We start from the raw sequence: 16,903 nt of genomic DNA, 5'->3' as shown, positions 1-16,903 counted from the left end.
AAGCTCTTCTCTGAATGTTTGGTTGAATTCTCCAGGAAGCCATCTGGGCCAGGGCGGTTTTTTGTTGGGAGTTTTTTTTTTAAATTACCTTTTTAATTTCTTTGTTGTTATGGGTCTGTTTAGATTTTCAAAATCACTTTGTGTTAGTTTGGGTAGGTAGTGTGTTTCTAGAAATTTGTCCATTTCCTCTAGATTTTCAAATTTGTTGGAGTATAGTTTTACATAATACTCTGTTATGATCCTTTTTATTTCAGTTGGATTGGTTGTCATGCCCCTCCCCATTTCATTTATTTGGGTTATTTGTGCCTTCTTCTGTTTTTCTTTTGTCAGTTTGGCTAGTGGTTTGTCGATTTTGTTGATCCGTTCAAAGAACTAACTTTTGGTTTTGTTGATTCTTTCTATTGTTTATTCTTTTCTATTCTCTATTTCATTTATTTCTGCTCTGATTTTATTATTTCCTTTCTTCTCGTGGCTGTAGCTTCTTTTGCTGTTCGCTTTCTATTTGTTCTACTTGTATAGCTAATGTTTTGATTCTGTCCCTTTGTTCTTTTTTGATGTGTGCATCTATTGCTATAAATTGACCTCTGAGCACTGCCTTTGCTGTGTCCCAAAGTTTTTGGTATGATGTGTTTTCATTCTCTATTAATTCTAGGAATTTTTTTATTCTATCTTTGATTTCTTCTGTTACCCAGTGGTTCTTAAGCAGGGTATTATTTAATTTCCGTGTAATTAATTTTTTTCCTTGCTCTTCCTGTTGTTAATTTCTACTTTTATGGCCTTGTTATCAGAGAAGATACTTTGTATTATCTCAGTGTTTTGGATTTTGTTGAGGGTTGCTCTGTGGCCTAAGATGTGGTCTATTCTGGAGAACGTTCCATGTGCATTGGAAAAGAATGTGTACTTTGCAGCTGTTGGGTGGAGTTTTCTGTATATGTCTATGAGGTCAAGTTGACTGATTGTGGCCTTTAGATCTTCTGTGTCTTCGTTGAGTTTCTTCTGGATGTTCTGTCCTTTACTGAGAGTGTTGTGTTGAAGTCTCCTACTATTATAGTGGAACTGTCAATTTCTCTTTTCAGTGCTGTTAGTTTGTTTTATGTATTTTGGAGCCCTGTCGTTAGTGCGTAGACATTTATTATGGTTAAGTCTTCATGCTGGATTGTCCCTTTAATCGTGATGTAGTGCCCTTCTTTGTGTTTTATGGTGGACTTTGTTTTAAAGTCTATTATATCTGAGATTACAATTGCCAGTCTTGCTCTTTTTTGGTGGCTGTTTTTTAATTTTTTTCCATCCTTAGATTTGTAATACATTTCTGTCTTTGTTTCTAGGGTGTGTCTCTTGTAGACAGCATATTCATGGATCCTGTTTTTTTAATCTATTCTGTCACTCTCTGTGTCTTTATGGGTGCATTTAGGCCATTTATGTTCCACGTAATTATTGATAAGTGTGAGTTTATTGTCATTTTGTAGCGCGTTTCTTTGTGGTGCTGATGATTTCTTTGTTCCTCTTACTCTTCTGTGCTGAATTCCTTTTGTTTGTGGATTTTTTTTTTCATTTATTTTGTTTTTGTAGATTTTGTTTTACTGAGACTTTATGTTTTTCTTCTTTATATTGATGAGTAGGTTTTTTAGCTTTGTGGTTACCTTGAAATTTACCCTTATCTTCCTAAGTTTGAACCAGTCTGTCATTAAACTTGCTATCACCTTGCCTTCCTCTCCATTTGAAAATTCTATACTTACACCTTTTATTCCCTCTTTTATTGTTCTGACGTTGTTGTCATTTGCAGATTAACATCTTTGGTTCCCTGTTGTAATTCTTTTGGTTTTGAATAGTCCTTGAGAGTTCATTTCCTAGGTTGGTATTTGGCTGGTGGGATCTTGTGTCCTAGATCCAGGCTGTTGTCTGATGTTGTTTATTAAAGGACTCCCTTTAATAATTCTTGTAAGTTTTGTTTGGTTTTTGCATATTCCTTTAATTTCTGTTTATCTGGAAATGTCCTAATTTCACCATCATATTTAAACGAGAGTTTTGCAGGATATATTATTCTTGGTTGGCAGTTTTTTCTTTCAAGGTTTTATATATGTCATCCCATTGCTTTCTTGCCTGCATAGTGTCTGCCGAGTAATCAGAGCTTAGTCTTATTGTTTCCCCTCTGTATGTGACTTTTCATTTTTCTCGAGCTGCTCTCAGGATTCTTTCTTTGTCTTTGGTTTTAGCAAGTGTGATTATGATATGCCTTGGTGATTTTCTTTTGGGGTCTCTCCTGTATGGGGTTTGTTGCACTTCTTGGATGGTCAGCTTTTCATCTTTCTTGATATTAGGGAAGTTTTCTGTCAGAAGTTCTTCAATGGTCCCTGTCTGTGTTTTCCGTTGTCTCCCTCTCTTCTGGAACTCCGATCACTCGCAGATTTTTGCTTTTGATTGTATCCCACAAAATTCTCAGGGTTTCTCCATTTCTTTTTGCTCTTTTTTCTGATTTTTCTTCAAACAAATTTATATCCAAGCGTTTGTCTTCAGTTTCGTTGATTTTGTCATCCATTGTTTCAAACCTGTTCTCAGCCCTTCTATGACACTGTCCATTTCTGAAATCTTGTTGTTTATCTTTTGGATCTAATTGTTGTTTTTGCATGATTTCTAGTTGTGAATTTATTTTGGCATTTTTTTTTCCTGTATTATTTTCCTGAATTCTTGCATTTTTTGGTCCGTATTTTCCATGAATTTGTGTGCCTTTTCCATGAATTTGTCTGTTTTCCTCATTTTTGTCTGCTTTTTGTGTCATCTCTTGGATAGCTCTGGATATTTGAGATTTTAATTCCCTATCAGGTGGTTCTAGTGCCTTTTCTTCTGCTGGGAAGTCATCTGGTGTTTTATTTTGGATGCCTTCTGGATCCATCCTGTCCTTTTTTTAATATATGTTTTAATATTGTGTGCTGTCTTCAGGATATTCAGTAGTTATTTTATTTGTTTGTTGATTTTAGATTTGTTTGTTTCGTCCTGCTTTTTTGTTTTATTTGGTTATGTCTGAGCAGGTGGGCTGTATGTTTTTTGTTTGCTCATCTGGGGACACGATATTTTTCACCTGCTCGCCCAGTGGGCAGGGCCAGTCACTCAGCTATGGTGTAGCAGGGCAGGTCCAGCTGAAGGGTAGGGGCTGGGATGGGTTGTTTGTAGCACGTACTTGGGCCGACAGGATTATCCAGTGGTCAGCGCAGGGCAGGTTCCAGTAGTTCATCCCTGTGCTGCTGAGGAGTGTAATGTTTAGCACACAGTGCGTGTAGGCAGGAGGTAGGTGAGGGGGAGGTTGTGATGTGTGGAGCTAGGTTGGGTATGGAAAAGAAGAGAGAGAGGAAAGAGAAACAGGAGCAAAAAAAATGCTGAGGGAGCTTGTCATTGGAGTGGAGAGACAAGAAACTGAGAAATGGAGAAAAACAAAGAGTTAAGAAAAAATTAATAAAAATTTTTACAAAAATGCCCCCAGGGATCTCACTGGCACAGGTGCACAGCCTGGAGAGTGGCTCCAAAGCCACACAGTATAGCCCAGCTATAAGGGGTGGAGATGATACACAGCGCCAGGTTTTCAAGAGACAATAAAAGAGGGTAAGTAGAAAGAGACAAGATACCAAAAAAAAAAAAAAAAAAAGAGGAATAAAAGGAAAAAAGAAAGATAAAACAAATAAACAGAAGAAGAAAAAAGAAAGCCCCCAGGGATCCCACCAGCATTGGCACGCGGATTGGGGAAACGGACTGGGGAAGCAGTTCCCCAGCTGAGGAACGCTTCATAGCCTGTCAAGAAGCAAAGACGGTACACAGAGTCAGGTGTTCGAGAGAAAAGAGAGAGAGGAGGTGAAAGGCAGGGAAGAAGCCAAAGGAGGCCAAAAAAAGTAATACCAGCAACAAAGAAATGGCACTGAAGAAGCTGGTTGGTGTGGGCCAGCGAATTCACACAGCACGGAACCGGCACCTCCTGTGCTGCAGTTGTGGCCTGTTAGGGAGTGGTGGATCAGCTCTCCGGGAAGCTGGGAATCCATCCACCGGGAAGCAGCAAATTTGTCCTCCAGGAAGCTGTGAATCCACCCGCTGGGAAGCAGCGAATTGGCCTGCCAGGAAACTGGGAATCTGTCTTCCGGGAAGCAGTGGACTGGCCAGCTGGGAAGCAGTGAAGGTCGAGCAGGGGGAGTTTGGATAGGGGTGGGAAAGTGTGTCTCACTGGTTGCCAGGTGCTCTGTCTCCTGCCGGGAGCTCTGTGAACGTGCTTTCCTGTACTCCCTGTCCGCTGATCTCCAGCAGGAGTCCAAGATGGTGGATCCTTGCTGCATTAGCTGATAGGGGACCTCCACTCATAACTCTCCTTGCTTTCTGTTCTCTTGTCAGTTTCTTACACCATTCAGTGCTTGGTTGAGTTCTTTATCTCTTCATTTGTTGCTTAGGGTTCCAGGACTGACGTTTGTCTCTGTTTTACTTAGTTTTTCGGGTGTTTGATGTGGAGGTATGGCATAGTGCTTCTGTCTATAGCGCCATGTTCCCAGAGCTCCTCTATTTAAACTTTTTGATAATTCCCAAATATCCTAAAATGAATATATGTAATTTATAGTTCTAAAATATCTACTACATATTATTTTAAAAAATAGTTGCCTTCTTGATTATCAGTTATAACTTATTTAGGTGTATCCAGTTTTTATATGACAAAATAAATTTTTGATGGAGGGTGCTTATGTTTAACAAGCAGTTGTGTTGAATGTAGTTTTAATTAGGAAAGCTTTCAGGTGAAAGTAACAGAAAATCAGATGTAAACAGTGACTGACACAAAATGGGAGTTGATTTTTCCTGTATAGCCAGAAGCCTGGAGGCAGAGAGGTGCTGGTGTTGGTTCAGTAGTTCAGTAGTGATAGGGCTGGTGTCTCTGGGGGCCTCTTTTATCAGGAATGTGGTAGCTTTCCCCAGGGCAATTTTAAAATTTCATTTGGCAGACTGTGTTACATGACTATCCTTAGCTGCACAGGAGGCCAGGAAAGTGAGTTTTCAGTGTTTATAGTTCAATGTTAGGGGCAGGCAAGGGAGAAAGGGGTTAAAATGGGTATTGGATTAGTCAGTTAACAGTGTCTGCCACAGGACAAAGCAGAAGATCTTCAGTTAGATTGCCAGATTCATTAAATATTTGAGAAAGTCAACAGGAGATTAATCAACTCTTGACAGAGGGTTTTTTTTTGGGCTGTTAGTGATCTCCTCTGAGTCTTGTTAGACCAGACTTGTGTTATGGTTTGCTTCTAGTTCATTTTAAGCAATTAATAAATGTGGTAGGCAGAATATTGCTTTCCCCTCGCCAAAATGTCTGCATACTATTCCCCAGGTTCTGTGAATATGTTGCGTTACATGGCAGGGGGAAATTAAAGTTGCTAGTCAACAGATAGGGAGATTATCCTGGATTATACATATGGGCCCAATGTAAGGGCCAAACGAAAAACCAAACTGCATCATAGAGTTTCCAAGGCAACAGACTGCTCCATTTTTCTCCTGTGGAGCAGCTGGTGGGTTCAAACCACTGACCTTTCAGTTAGGAGCTGAGCATTTAGCTACTCTGCCACCAGGGCTCCTTTAACGTAAGGACAAGGGTCTTTAAAAGTGGAAGATGGAGATAGAAAAACTGATTTAGTCCTGGGTGGTGCATACGGTTAGTGTGCTGAAAGGTTGAAGGTTAAAGTGTGTCCAGAGGTACCTTGGAAGAAAGGCATGGTGATGTACTTCCAAAAAATCAACCATTGAAAACCCTACGGAGCTAAATTCAACTCTGACACACATGAGGTTGTCATGAGTCGGAATCTACACAATAGCAACTGGTGTTGGTGGTTGTATATATTTTTATAAACTTTTTAAGAAATCAAGAAACTATTCATAATGGTTATCTCTAGTTGAGTGGCACTGAAGGGTAGGGTAGGTGAAGGGAGACATATACTTTTCATTTTATACTTTCTGAATATTTTGAAGCCATTCATGATTCTCATTTTTAGAAAGCCATGTCTGAGAGACAGAGATACCCCATGAGTTAGTTAATCATACTAATTTCTTTGGAAGAGTTAGGTCTGATTTGATTGATTTTTAGGGATTTTTTCTCTTTTTTTGGAGGAGGAAGGAGATTTCATTCTAGGGATCTCTATACGCTTGTCCTTATTTTACTTTTTCATGCCAGTTATCAGTATCTAAAATTATATATATGGTGGTGCAATGTTTAAGCGCTCGGCTGCTAACCGAAAGGTCAGCGGTTCAAACCCACCCAAGTGGCTTTGTGGGAAAAAAGACCTGGCAATCTGCTCCTGTAAAGATTACAGCTTAAAAACCCTACGGGGCAGTTCTACTGTTACATGGGGTTGCTATGAGTTGAAAATTGACTTGATAACACCTAACAACAGTAACTGTGTGTGTGTATTTTTTTTTTTTTTTTAGTATATTATCTCTCTCCTTTCAAGAGAATGTAAGCTCCATGAAGGCAGAAGACTTTGTTTTGTTCACCGTTGTATTCTTTAAGATTTAGAACAGTGCCCTATACAAGACCCTCAGTAAATATCTATTGAATCAATAGCTGCATTATGATAATTCTGGGGATGACTGGGAATTAGCTAAGGGTGGACTCCACGGGAGAGAAGACTTTAATTGATTTCATGTTAACTGATTTTATTTTTTTTAGTCTGACTAAGGACATGACCGGAAAGGAAGATGTGTACCGAGGCCCAGCCATCCGGGCTCTCTGCAGGATCACCGATGTGAGTTTTGTTTTTCTGAGATGTTAAAGGGCAACACTGTGTTTATGTAGGTTTAGTAGGATGTTATAGTCTGCCTTTGTCAATCTTCAGCATGTGAGAAACGTGACCACCAGGAAAGCATCGTGGCTGCAGGCTTTTTTCTTTTTTCCAGATTGTTTTGTCTTTTTATTTATTTGTATTTGTCTCTTTCCTCTCTATTAGCCCTCATGGACTGTTGTCATAGTCATGACGCATTGCTTGCAGGAAACAAAACTTCATTCGAATTTAGCTTAAAAATGAAAAGTTTTATTATAGGGCACAGATTCTCAGAATTTGAGATAAAGCTTACAACCAGACACCAGAGCAGGCTGTAAGACAGCTCCAAGGAACGCCGGTGCAAGATTTCTCTGACGGTTACTGTTGTGATCCAGTGTTTACCAGACTCGGGCCCTCTAGTTCCAGCTTTTAAGAGAGGGAATCTGAGTAGCCACCTTCCAGCCAGGTCCAAGTCAGACTGGCCCAGACTGCTGTTTCAGGAGGGAAGAGGTCATGTAGTATGGTAGGCAGTCTCTCTCTAGGAACTATGAAAAGGAAAAGTGGAAGTGCAGACTGGGCATGGCTGAACAAATGGAATATCTCGGCCATATCCATGCTTGGATCTATCTTATGTGTATGTTTTCAGTTTTCTCAAGTTTTAAAGGTTGAGAAGGATCAAATGAAATAGACACGTTTTGGTAAATTTAGATTGGAGAAGGAGTAGTAAAAGTGGTTTAATATTTTTTGCTGCTCAGCGGTTTTTGTTGTGGTTGTTGTTAGCACTAAAGTGCTAGCGTAAGACTTGACCATGCCAGTGCTGGCGGGAACTCGTTCTTCACCTGAGTATTGATTTTGGTCTGTTTACTCATCTTTATCTGCCACTGCCTTCCCAGTGCTAAGTGTTGCCCCATTTAAAATGAAAAATGACTTTATTTCTCTAGGATTTCATGTTGTGGTCTCATTACAGTATTGTATTACACATTTGATTTTTCATGTATCTTAGATGATTACATTTGAATTATAGGACCTCTTGGGATCCATATAAATTGTATGTCTTTCACATCAAAAGAAACCAATAATGCCATTTAGGAATTTCTTTTATAACATCCCTGATAGGTTCAGCTTCTACTTATGTATTTCCTGAAAACTGGACTTCTCCACTTTGAGACTGTTTATTTCATTGTTGAACAGTTATTTTTCTTCCTTACATATAGTCTGAAATGTTCCCAGTTGAAATTTCTACTCTGTTGTCTTAGTTCTGCCCTCTGGGATGTCATTACTCCATTAAGTGACAATCCTTTTAATGCATTCTAAATGGCACAGAAACAAATATATGACTGGTTTTTGTAAATTATTTTGAATAATTTTGCATGAAAATGTTTTGCTTCAGCACTTTTTTCTTTATGAATATTATTAGGGAACAATGTTGCAGGCCATTGAAAGATACATGAAGCAGGCCATTGTGGATAAAGTCTCCAGTGTATCCAGTTCAGCCCTGGTATCTTCCTTAGTAAGTGAAGCAGTAACTCCCTGGTGCTTATGCATGATACAGTTTCTAGTTGCTAAAACAAAGTATCACTACGGTTCTCTCACAAGTGAAACATTTAAAAAATATGTATACATCTGTTTCTTTATCCAGAGGTTCATTGAGCTGTTGAAATGGGCGGTTAAAAGCATGAACTTTTCGTATGTTTGAAATGTTTTTGAGAACCATAAAGTTATATTGTACACATGATAAAGAGGGTAGGGGAAGGGTAGGCGGTAGAGGACAAAATGAAGATGGAACTGGTTTTCTTAAATCTTCCTCCTATGACCTGCGCTTGTACCTCCTGCCTCTTTGTCCTCCGCTTTCCCTGGTTCCTGTCGTGTCTGCATGTGCCCTTCAATCCAGAGTCTCTTGTCCTACTTCTAAATTTCTTCCCAGGAAGTGATCTTTGCTTTTGTAATACCCTTTCTTTGTCTTTTTCATCAAAACAAAATTTAATCCTCCCAGACTGTCACACTGCATTTAATTAAAATTGGAGCTCGGCTGCTAACCGAAAAGGTTGGCAGTTTGAATCCTCCAGCTGCTCCTTGGAAACCCTCTGGGGCAGTTCTACTCTGTCCTGTCGGGTTGCTGTGAGTCAGAATCGACTTGACGGCAACAGGTTAATGCAGCATTAATGAATGCAGTAGGACATGTGAATCACAAAAGAGTTCTCGATTCTGCAATACATTTAGTAGTTTTACAATAGGGCATATGTTAGTGCTCTGTTTCATTCTTCCAGATAAGTTCCCTGGAAGTAAAACTTATAATGCTAACGATAATTAAGCGCCATTCTATTGACTGGAAACGCTGGTGACATAGTGGTTAAGAGTTTGGCTAGTAATCAAAAGGTCAGCAGTTCGAATCCACCAGTCGCTCCTTGGAAACCCCATGGGGGAGTTCTGCTGTGCCCTATAGGGTCACTGTGAGTCAGAATCTACTTGACGGCAGTGGGTTTTTTGGGGTATTCTATTGGCTATCCATTCCCTTCTTGTTCTTCTCTCTCTCATTACTTCCTTTTACGTACCCCTCCCAGCCCACAAACATACACTGATCTTTGCAAAGGGGTCTTGGAATAAGTATTTCTGGTTAATTAGTTACCCCAGGAGTAGAGATGTGAAATAGACTTATAAAGCTACAGAGTTGTTTCTTTTGAAAGTTTGAAATGAAAACTAACTGATGTTCCTAAACTTAATGACCAGGCATTATCTATTCTCAATTTTTTCCGTATTTAGCACATGATGAAGATAAGCTATGATGTAGTTAAGCGCTGGATCAATGAAGCCCAAGAAGCTGCTTCAAGTGATAATATCATGGTCCAGGTAATGTCATTGAATCACATTACCTTTAAGCCTTCTTTAAGCCTATATTTTCAGGTCAATTTAGTGATTCCCCAGATGAGCAGTAGCTATAGGCAAATTCTTTGTCATGGTAAGCAGCCTATTTGTGCGTATGTTCAAGTAGGTATCCCACTAATTATGATTACTGCCATAGCCCCTGAAGCTAGATGACCCCCTGTGGGAATGTCCAGGAAAAATTCTTATGTTCAGTGGTAGGTTGAGATGTTCACTGTAAACATCCTTCACAGTACATTTCAGTCCTCTATTTAAAAAATAATTTGTGTAAAAGGATGTTCAAGTCCAGGCTTCTCAGGCCTTGATTATAGACATTATAAACACTGTAAAGAGCAATTTTTACTTTGTGAAAGTTAGAAACTATTTTTCAGAATGACCTGCTTTTTATATTCATTGGGCTATCCCTTAGTAAAAGAAACAAGATTAAATTCTTAACTGGCAAGCTTATGGCAAGTCCCCCATTTGTCTTGTAAAGTTTCCAACCCCCAAAGACAAATAAAGATTGGATTTATAAAGATACTGGTAATAAAAGGTAATAATAATGAAAACTAAAAAAAGAAACAAAAAATTAGGTATTCGACTTATGTCAGAACCATCTTATGACGGAGTCATTGGAACAGAACCCTGTGGTAAGTCAGGGACTACCTGTGGTCATTTTTCCATTGGAAAATATTCTCATCTCCTGACTCTGTTCATTGTGTTTTTACACAAAGTGCCATGATAATGACACTCCTTAAGCCTACTTGAGGAGATTAATCTGTTAACTACTGTGGTGGCTGCAGCTGATTTAAAGCCACTGAAAGAGATCTGTAGCACGGGTAAAACCTTGGGCCTCCAGACCTTTATACTAAGCATGTATGTGGCAATGCCGAGCTTATTGGAGCCGTCCTCAGGCTGTATGCCACCTCCTTGATATTTGTCCAGTCTGAGTTTACAGCTTCTGGGGGTAAATAAGAAACTGTTATCCCCATCTCTACACTTCAGCCTTTCATGTGCTTATTAGTTCAGTATGAAAAAGGTACTCTATTCGTATACATTTGACTTAGGTATCTTTTTTCTTAAAAATCTTTAGTTCCATGTGGTTCTGCTTTGGTGTGTTTTGTCCTATTTCTGGTAAGATTTCTGTGCTTTATTCTTTCTCTTGTTCTTTAGTACCATGCATTGGGGGTCCTGTATCACCTTAGAAGGAACGATCGTCTCGCTGTTTCTAAGATGTTGAATAAGTTTACCAAATCTGGACTCAAGTCACAATTTGCTTACTGTATGCTGATCCGAATTGCCAGTCGCTTACTAAAAGAAACTGAGGAGGGGTGAGTGTCTCTCTTCCTCTGAACACGAGTTGTTTTTCAGTGCAGGCTAACACACCTCACAGTTTCTTTCTTTCATGACTGTATTTTGGGCTGTGCTGATTTTATAGACGAGTTTGATGTTTTTCAAATTAAAAAAGTCATAGAGTTTTAAGTAACACTTTTTTAACCTTAATGTATGCTGTGGTGTATGTATGTATGGATTGTATTTACTAATAAAACAGTAACTCAAACAGTTTTTAAACAAAAAATACCTATAGATCATTTGATATTCAGATATTTGAATGTGAAAGCTGGAAAGGACATTAAGAACCATCTAATCTTTCCCTTTTATTTATGTTAAAGTCTGACATTTAATCATTTTCCCAACGTCATTCTGCTGCTTATTTGCAAATCTGCTGTCCAGAGCTCAGCCATCTGACTTCTGATCATAAATGTTCTTAACTGAGTACATTATTCTTTTCAGGTCCTGTCTGGGCTCTAGGACTGAAGTTTTATTTTCCTTGTCTTTCCCTTTGCCTGTAAAATAATGCAGAATTACTTTTAAAATATGAATTTAATTAGCTTTACAGAAAAAGGTTAAAAAAAACTTTTGATTATATATACAGTAAAACCTGTGAAAGCCAGAACCTGTGTAAAGCAGAAGCCTGTCAGAGAAAGAAAACTCAAATATTTTCCACTGAAACAAGCGATAGAAAAGTGGTAAGCTGCACCTCCCGTAAAACTTGCGAGACCTGGAAAAGCAAGGCAGTCCTGTTGAGTTCCGGCTCTCACAGCTTTCACTGTATATCTCTGTAAATTTTTTTGTATCTTTGTCAGCATAACACATATTCATAATATCTGACATTTATTGAGTATGTATTTTATGCTGGGTGCTGTGCTTAGCAATTCACAAACATTAATTTCATTTCATCCTCAAAACACTCATAAGTGGTAGATAATATTAAAGATTCTCATTTTGTAGATGAAGAAACTGAGGTTTCGTGGAGTTAAGTAAATTGTCACATAGGTGGCAAGTGGTGGAGCCAGTGTACATTTTAATCTAATTATTGTGTACATATTAATCTAACTCTTGGCACAGTATGAGTTGTATTGCCAATACCTGTTGACTTTCATTTTTTGTTTGTTTTTGATCATTGCCATTCTAATGGAGGGTGAGGTGGTATGTCATTGTGGTTTTGATTTGCATCTCCCTTAATGGCTAATGAAGGAGCCCTGGTAGCACAGAAAGGTCAATGATTTGAACCCATCAGCCGCTCTTCGGGAGGAAGATGTGTCAATCTGCTTCCGTAAAGCTTACAGCCTTGGAAACCCTATGGGGCAGTTCTACCCTGTCCTATAGGTTTGTTATGAGTCGGAATCGGCAGTGGGTTAATGGCTAATTACACTGAGCATCTTCTCATGTGCTTGTTGGCCGTTTGGATATCCTCTTTTGTGAACTGTCTGTTCAAGGCCTTTGCCCATTTTTTGATTGGGTTGTTTGTCTTTTTGTTAAGTTGTAGAAGTTTTATTTATTTATTTTCGATGTTAGATCCTTATTGGGTATATGGTTCCTGAAATTTCTCCCAATCTGTACATTGTGTCTTCACTTTGTTGATAAAGGCCTTTGATGAACAAAATAATGAATGAGTTTTTATGTGAACATATATTTTCAGTTCTCACGGGTATCTTCGTAGTGGAATTACTGGGGCATATGATAACTCTATGTTTAACTTTTTGAGGAACTGCCGAACTGTTTTCCAAAGTGGCTGTACCATTTTACATTCCTATCAGCAACATGGGGTCGCACATGAGTTAGAATCAACTCAATGGCAAATGATAACAACAACCAGCAATGTATGAGGTTTCCAATTTCTTCACATCCTCGTCAGTGTGTTTTGTCTCTTTTTTATTATAGCCATCCTAGTGGTTGTGAAGAGGTATCTCATTATGGTTTTGATTTACATTTCCTTAATGGCTAATGATACTGAGCATCTTTTCATGTACTTATTGGCCATTTGTGTATCTTCTCCGGGGAAGTGTCTATTAAAATCTGTAGTTCATTTTGTAAACTGGTTGTCTTTTTATTGTTGAATTGTAAGAGTTCTTTATGTATTTTGGATACTAGACCTTTATCAGACACATGATTTGCAAATATTTTCTTCCATTCTGTGGGTTGCCTTTTTCACTTTCTTGGTAGTGTTTTGAAGCACAGAAATTTTTAATTTTGATGAAGACTAATTTGTTTTTTCTGTGGTTGTTTATGCTTTTTGTGTTATGCCTGAGAAATCATTGCCTAATCCAAGGTCGTGAAGATTTATATCTATGTTTGCTTCTAAGAGTTTTATGCTTTGATCCATTTTGATATCATTTTTATATACTATGTGAGCTGGGAGTCCAACTTCATTATGTTGCATGTGAACATCCAGTTGTCTCAGCACCATTTGGTAAAAAGTCTGTTTTTTCTCCACTTTGTTGTTTTGTCACCCTTGCTGAATCATTGTGGTTTTAATTTGTGATTTTTTAATTACTAATGAGTTTGAGAACCTTTCTCTATGTTTATTAGCCATTTAGATATCCTCTCTATTGAAATGCCTGCTTGAGTTTTGCCCAGCTTTTACAAAGATGTTGATTACAGCAATATCTGTAACATCGAAATATTGAGAGCTATTTTAAACCTCCATCCAAAAAAGTTTAGTTATATTATGAGATACTATAAAACATTTAAGCAGAAATTAGTTACATGTTTCCATATGTCTCTATCTCAAAAACATATTACGCTATGAAAAATACAGGGTGAAGTAAATGTACAAATATAACACCATTTGTATAAACTACACACCAAAAAAGTACACACCAAATATATTTTATCCCTGTGTGTGTATGTCTGTGAGTGTTTAGATATTTTAAAAGGATCTGGAAAGATAAATAGCAAATGTATTACAGTGGTTATCTTTAGAGAGTAGGAAAGGGGCTAGGTGGAGGATGATGGTCAAAGAAGATCATCTCCATGTTCTCAAATTTTCAAAGGTGAATACATTTCTTGTACAATTAAAATTTTCATTTATAAACAAATATTATCTTTCTCATTTAATGTTAGTAGAATGATTTTTATAGCACAATATCCAACGATATTGCAAAGTATGTTAGGACTATTAAGAGTAGGGCCTTCTATTACCTTCTTAGAGGGTTAAATAGATACCAGTTGCCATTGAGTGAATTCTGACTCATGGCAACCCCATGTATGTCAGAGTAGAACTGTGCTCCATAGAGTTTTCAGTGGCTGATTTTTTTCAGAAGTAGATTGCCAGGTCTTTCTTCCAGGGTGTCTCTGGGTACACTGGAACTTCCAACCTTTCAGTTAGCAGCTGAGCGCATTAACTATTTGCACCACCCGGGGACTTTTTTTTTGTGTGTGTGCTTTAGGTGAAAGTTTACAGCTCAAGTTAATTTCTCATTCAAAAGTTTATACACATATTGTTTTGTGACATTGGTTGCAGTCCCCACAGTGTGACAGCACACTCCCCCTCGGGTTCCCTGTGTCCGTTTGACCAGTTCCTGACCCTTCCTGCCTTCTCATCCTGCTTTTGGACAGGAGCTGCCCATTTGGTCTCATATATCTGATTGAACTAAGAAGCACTTTCCTCACATGTATTATTTTTTGTTTTATAGTCCTGTCTAATCTTTGTCTGAAAAGTGGGCTTCAGGAATGGTTTCAGTTCTGGGTGAACGGAGCGTCCAGGGGCCATGGTTTCATGGGTTCCTCCAGTCTGTCAGACTGTTAAGTCTGGTCTTTTTACGTGAATTTGATTCTGTTTTACATTTTTCTCCTGCTCTGTCTGGGACTGTCTGTTGTGTTCCCTGTCAGGGTGGTCATTGGTGGTAGTTGGGTACCATCTAGTTCTTCTGGTCTCAGGCTGGTGGAGCCTCTGGTTCATTTGGTCCTTTAGTCCTTTGGGCTGGTATTTTCCTTGTGTCTTTGGTTTTCTTCATTCTCCTTTGCTCCAAGTAGGATAGGACCAATAGATGTATCTTAGACAGCCACTTGCAAGCTTTTAAGACCCCAGATTCCACTCGCCAAAGTGGGATGCAGAACATTTACTTTATAAACTATGTTATGCCAGTTGACCTAGATGTCCCCCAAAACTATGGTCCCCAGGCCTCAGCCACAGCTACTTTGTCCCTCAAAGTGTTTGGATGTGTCTAGGAAACTTCTTTGCTTTTGCTTTGGTCCAGTTGTGCTGACTTCCCTTGTATTGTGTGTTGTCCTTCCCTTCACCAAAGTTGACCCGTGTCTACTATCTAGTTAGTGATTTCCCTTCCTCCTCCCTCCCCACTCTCATCAAAGAATGCTTTTTTCGGTGTTTAAACCTTTTCTTGAGTTCTTATAATAGTGGTCTTATGCAATATTTGTCCTATTGTGACTGACATATTTTACTCAGGATAAATGCCCTCCAGATTCATCCATGCTGTAAAATGTTCGTGGATTCATCATCGTTCTTTATCGTTACATAGTATTCCGTTGTGTGTATGTATCCTAATTTGTTTATCCATTCATCTGTTGATGGGCATTTAGATTGTTTCCATCTTTTTGCTATTGTGAATAATGCTGAAATGAGCATGAGTGTGCATATGTCTATTCATGTGACTGCTCTTATTTCTCTCGGGTATATTCCTAGGAGTGGGACTGCTGGATCAAATGATATTTCTATTTCTAGCTTTTTAAGGAAGCACCATATCATTTTCCACAGTGGCTGTAGCATTTTACATTCTCACTAGCAGTGCATAAGAATTCCAGTCTCCCCACAACTTCTCCAGCATTTGTTATTTTGTCTTTTTTGGATTAGTGCCAGCCTTGTTGGGGTGAGATGGTATCTCATGCTGGTTTTGATTTGCATTTCTATAATCGGTAATGATCGTAAGCATTTCCTTATGTGTCTGTTAGCCGCTCCCTGAATGTCTTCTTGGTGAAGTGTCTGTTCATATCCTTTGCCCATTTTTTAACTGGATTATTATTATTATACAAATTGTTCAGCGACATTACATTTTTTACAGTGTGTTAACATTCTCATTAATTGCGTTCTGTTTGTTCCCTGTCTAGTACTCTACTTTCCCTGTCCCTTTGTCTTCTCATCTTTGCTTTACAATAATTGTTGACCTTTTGGTTTCATATAGATTTTTTTCCCTAATGGTAACATTTCGCAAAACAATATTACAACTAGAAAATTTATATTGATACAAGTCATCAACCTTCTTCAGATTTCACCAGTTTTACATGCAGTCATTTGTGTGTATGTGTTTAGTTCTGTACAATTCTATCACGTTTAGATTCGTGTGACCACCACCACAGTCAAGATACAGAACAGTTCCATCACATGTCACCTTTTTATATCTACAGTTACCTCCCCCAGCTTCAACCCCTGGCAACTACCAATCAAGTCTCCATTTCTATAATTTTGTTGTTTCGAAAAAGTTCTATGTTGGCTTGGGGCAACAGACTTTTCTTGGACCTTTTTTTGTTTCTGCTTGTTGGTGGTTCCAGGTCAGAGGCTTCTCCTGCTCTCAGCCTAGGATATATGGTAGGCAATAAAGAAACCCAGGGAACTCACCTTCGTACGTTCCTCTAGTCCCCAGAACTCTAGGTTGTCTGCCTTCTTTCCATCTTTCAGAGTCTTCCTGTGCTTGTTTGTTATGTTATGCCAAAGATCATTTTAGTGGTAAGGGAGAACCGGGAAAGAATGGGGCTACTCCACCTTGGCCAGAACCAGAAATCCTGTGGCTTGTCGTGTCACTTTGTTTATGATTTTTTTTTTTTTAATTTAACTTTAGATGAAGGTTTACAGAACAAACTAGCTTCTTGTTAGTACGTATATTGTTTTATGGCATTGGTTAACAGTACTCTTCCTTCTAAACCTTGGGTTCCCTATTACCAGCTTTCCTGTCCCCTCCTGCCTTCTAATCCTTGCCCCT

At 38.6% G+C, this 16,903-nt stretch overlaps 1 protein-coding gene across 2 annotated transcripts in view; it reads left to right on the top strand.

Annotated features, from left to right (window-relative positions):
- The window catches only part of COPG2 (COPI coat complex subunit gamma 2), a 216,293-nt gene that overhangs the window by 60,417 nt on the left and 138,973 nt on the right, over window positions 1-16,903 (top strand). For both annotated transcript variants that reach the window (XM_023737111.1, XM_004382679.2), the window contains exons 6-9: window positions 6,677-6,752; window positions 8,185-8,277; window positions 9,528-9,614; window positions 10,800-10,957. In XM_023737111.1, coding sequence (XP_023592879.1) covers window positions 6,677-6,752; window positions 8,185-8,277; window positions 9,528-9,614; window positions 10,800-10,957 — 414 coding nt within the window. The remainder of the gene's footprint in view (window positions 1-6,676; window positions 6,753-8,184; window positions 8,278-9,527; window positions 9,615-10,799; window positions 10,958-16,903) is intronic.

This window comes from Trichechus manatus, unplaced genomic scaffold (assembly GCF_000243295.1).
Source record: "Trichechus manatus latirostris isolate Lorelei unplaced genomic scaffold, TriManLat1.0 scaffold00097, whole genome shotgun sequence".
NCBI lineage: Eukaryota > Metazoa > Chordata > Mammalia > Sirenia > Trichechidae > Trichechus > Trichechus manatus.
The sequence above is the reverse complement of the archived record's forward strand: the minus strand, read 5'-3'. Positions and strand labels throughout refer to the sequence as shown.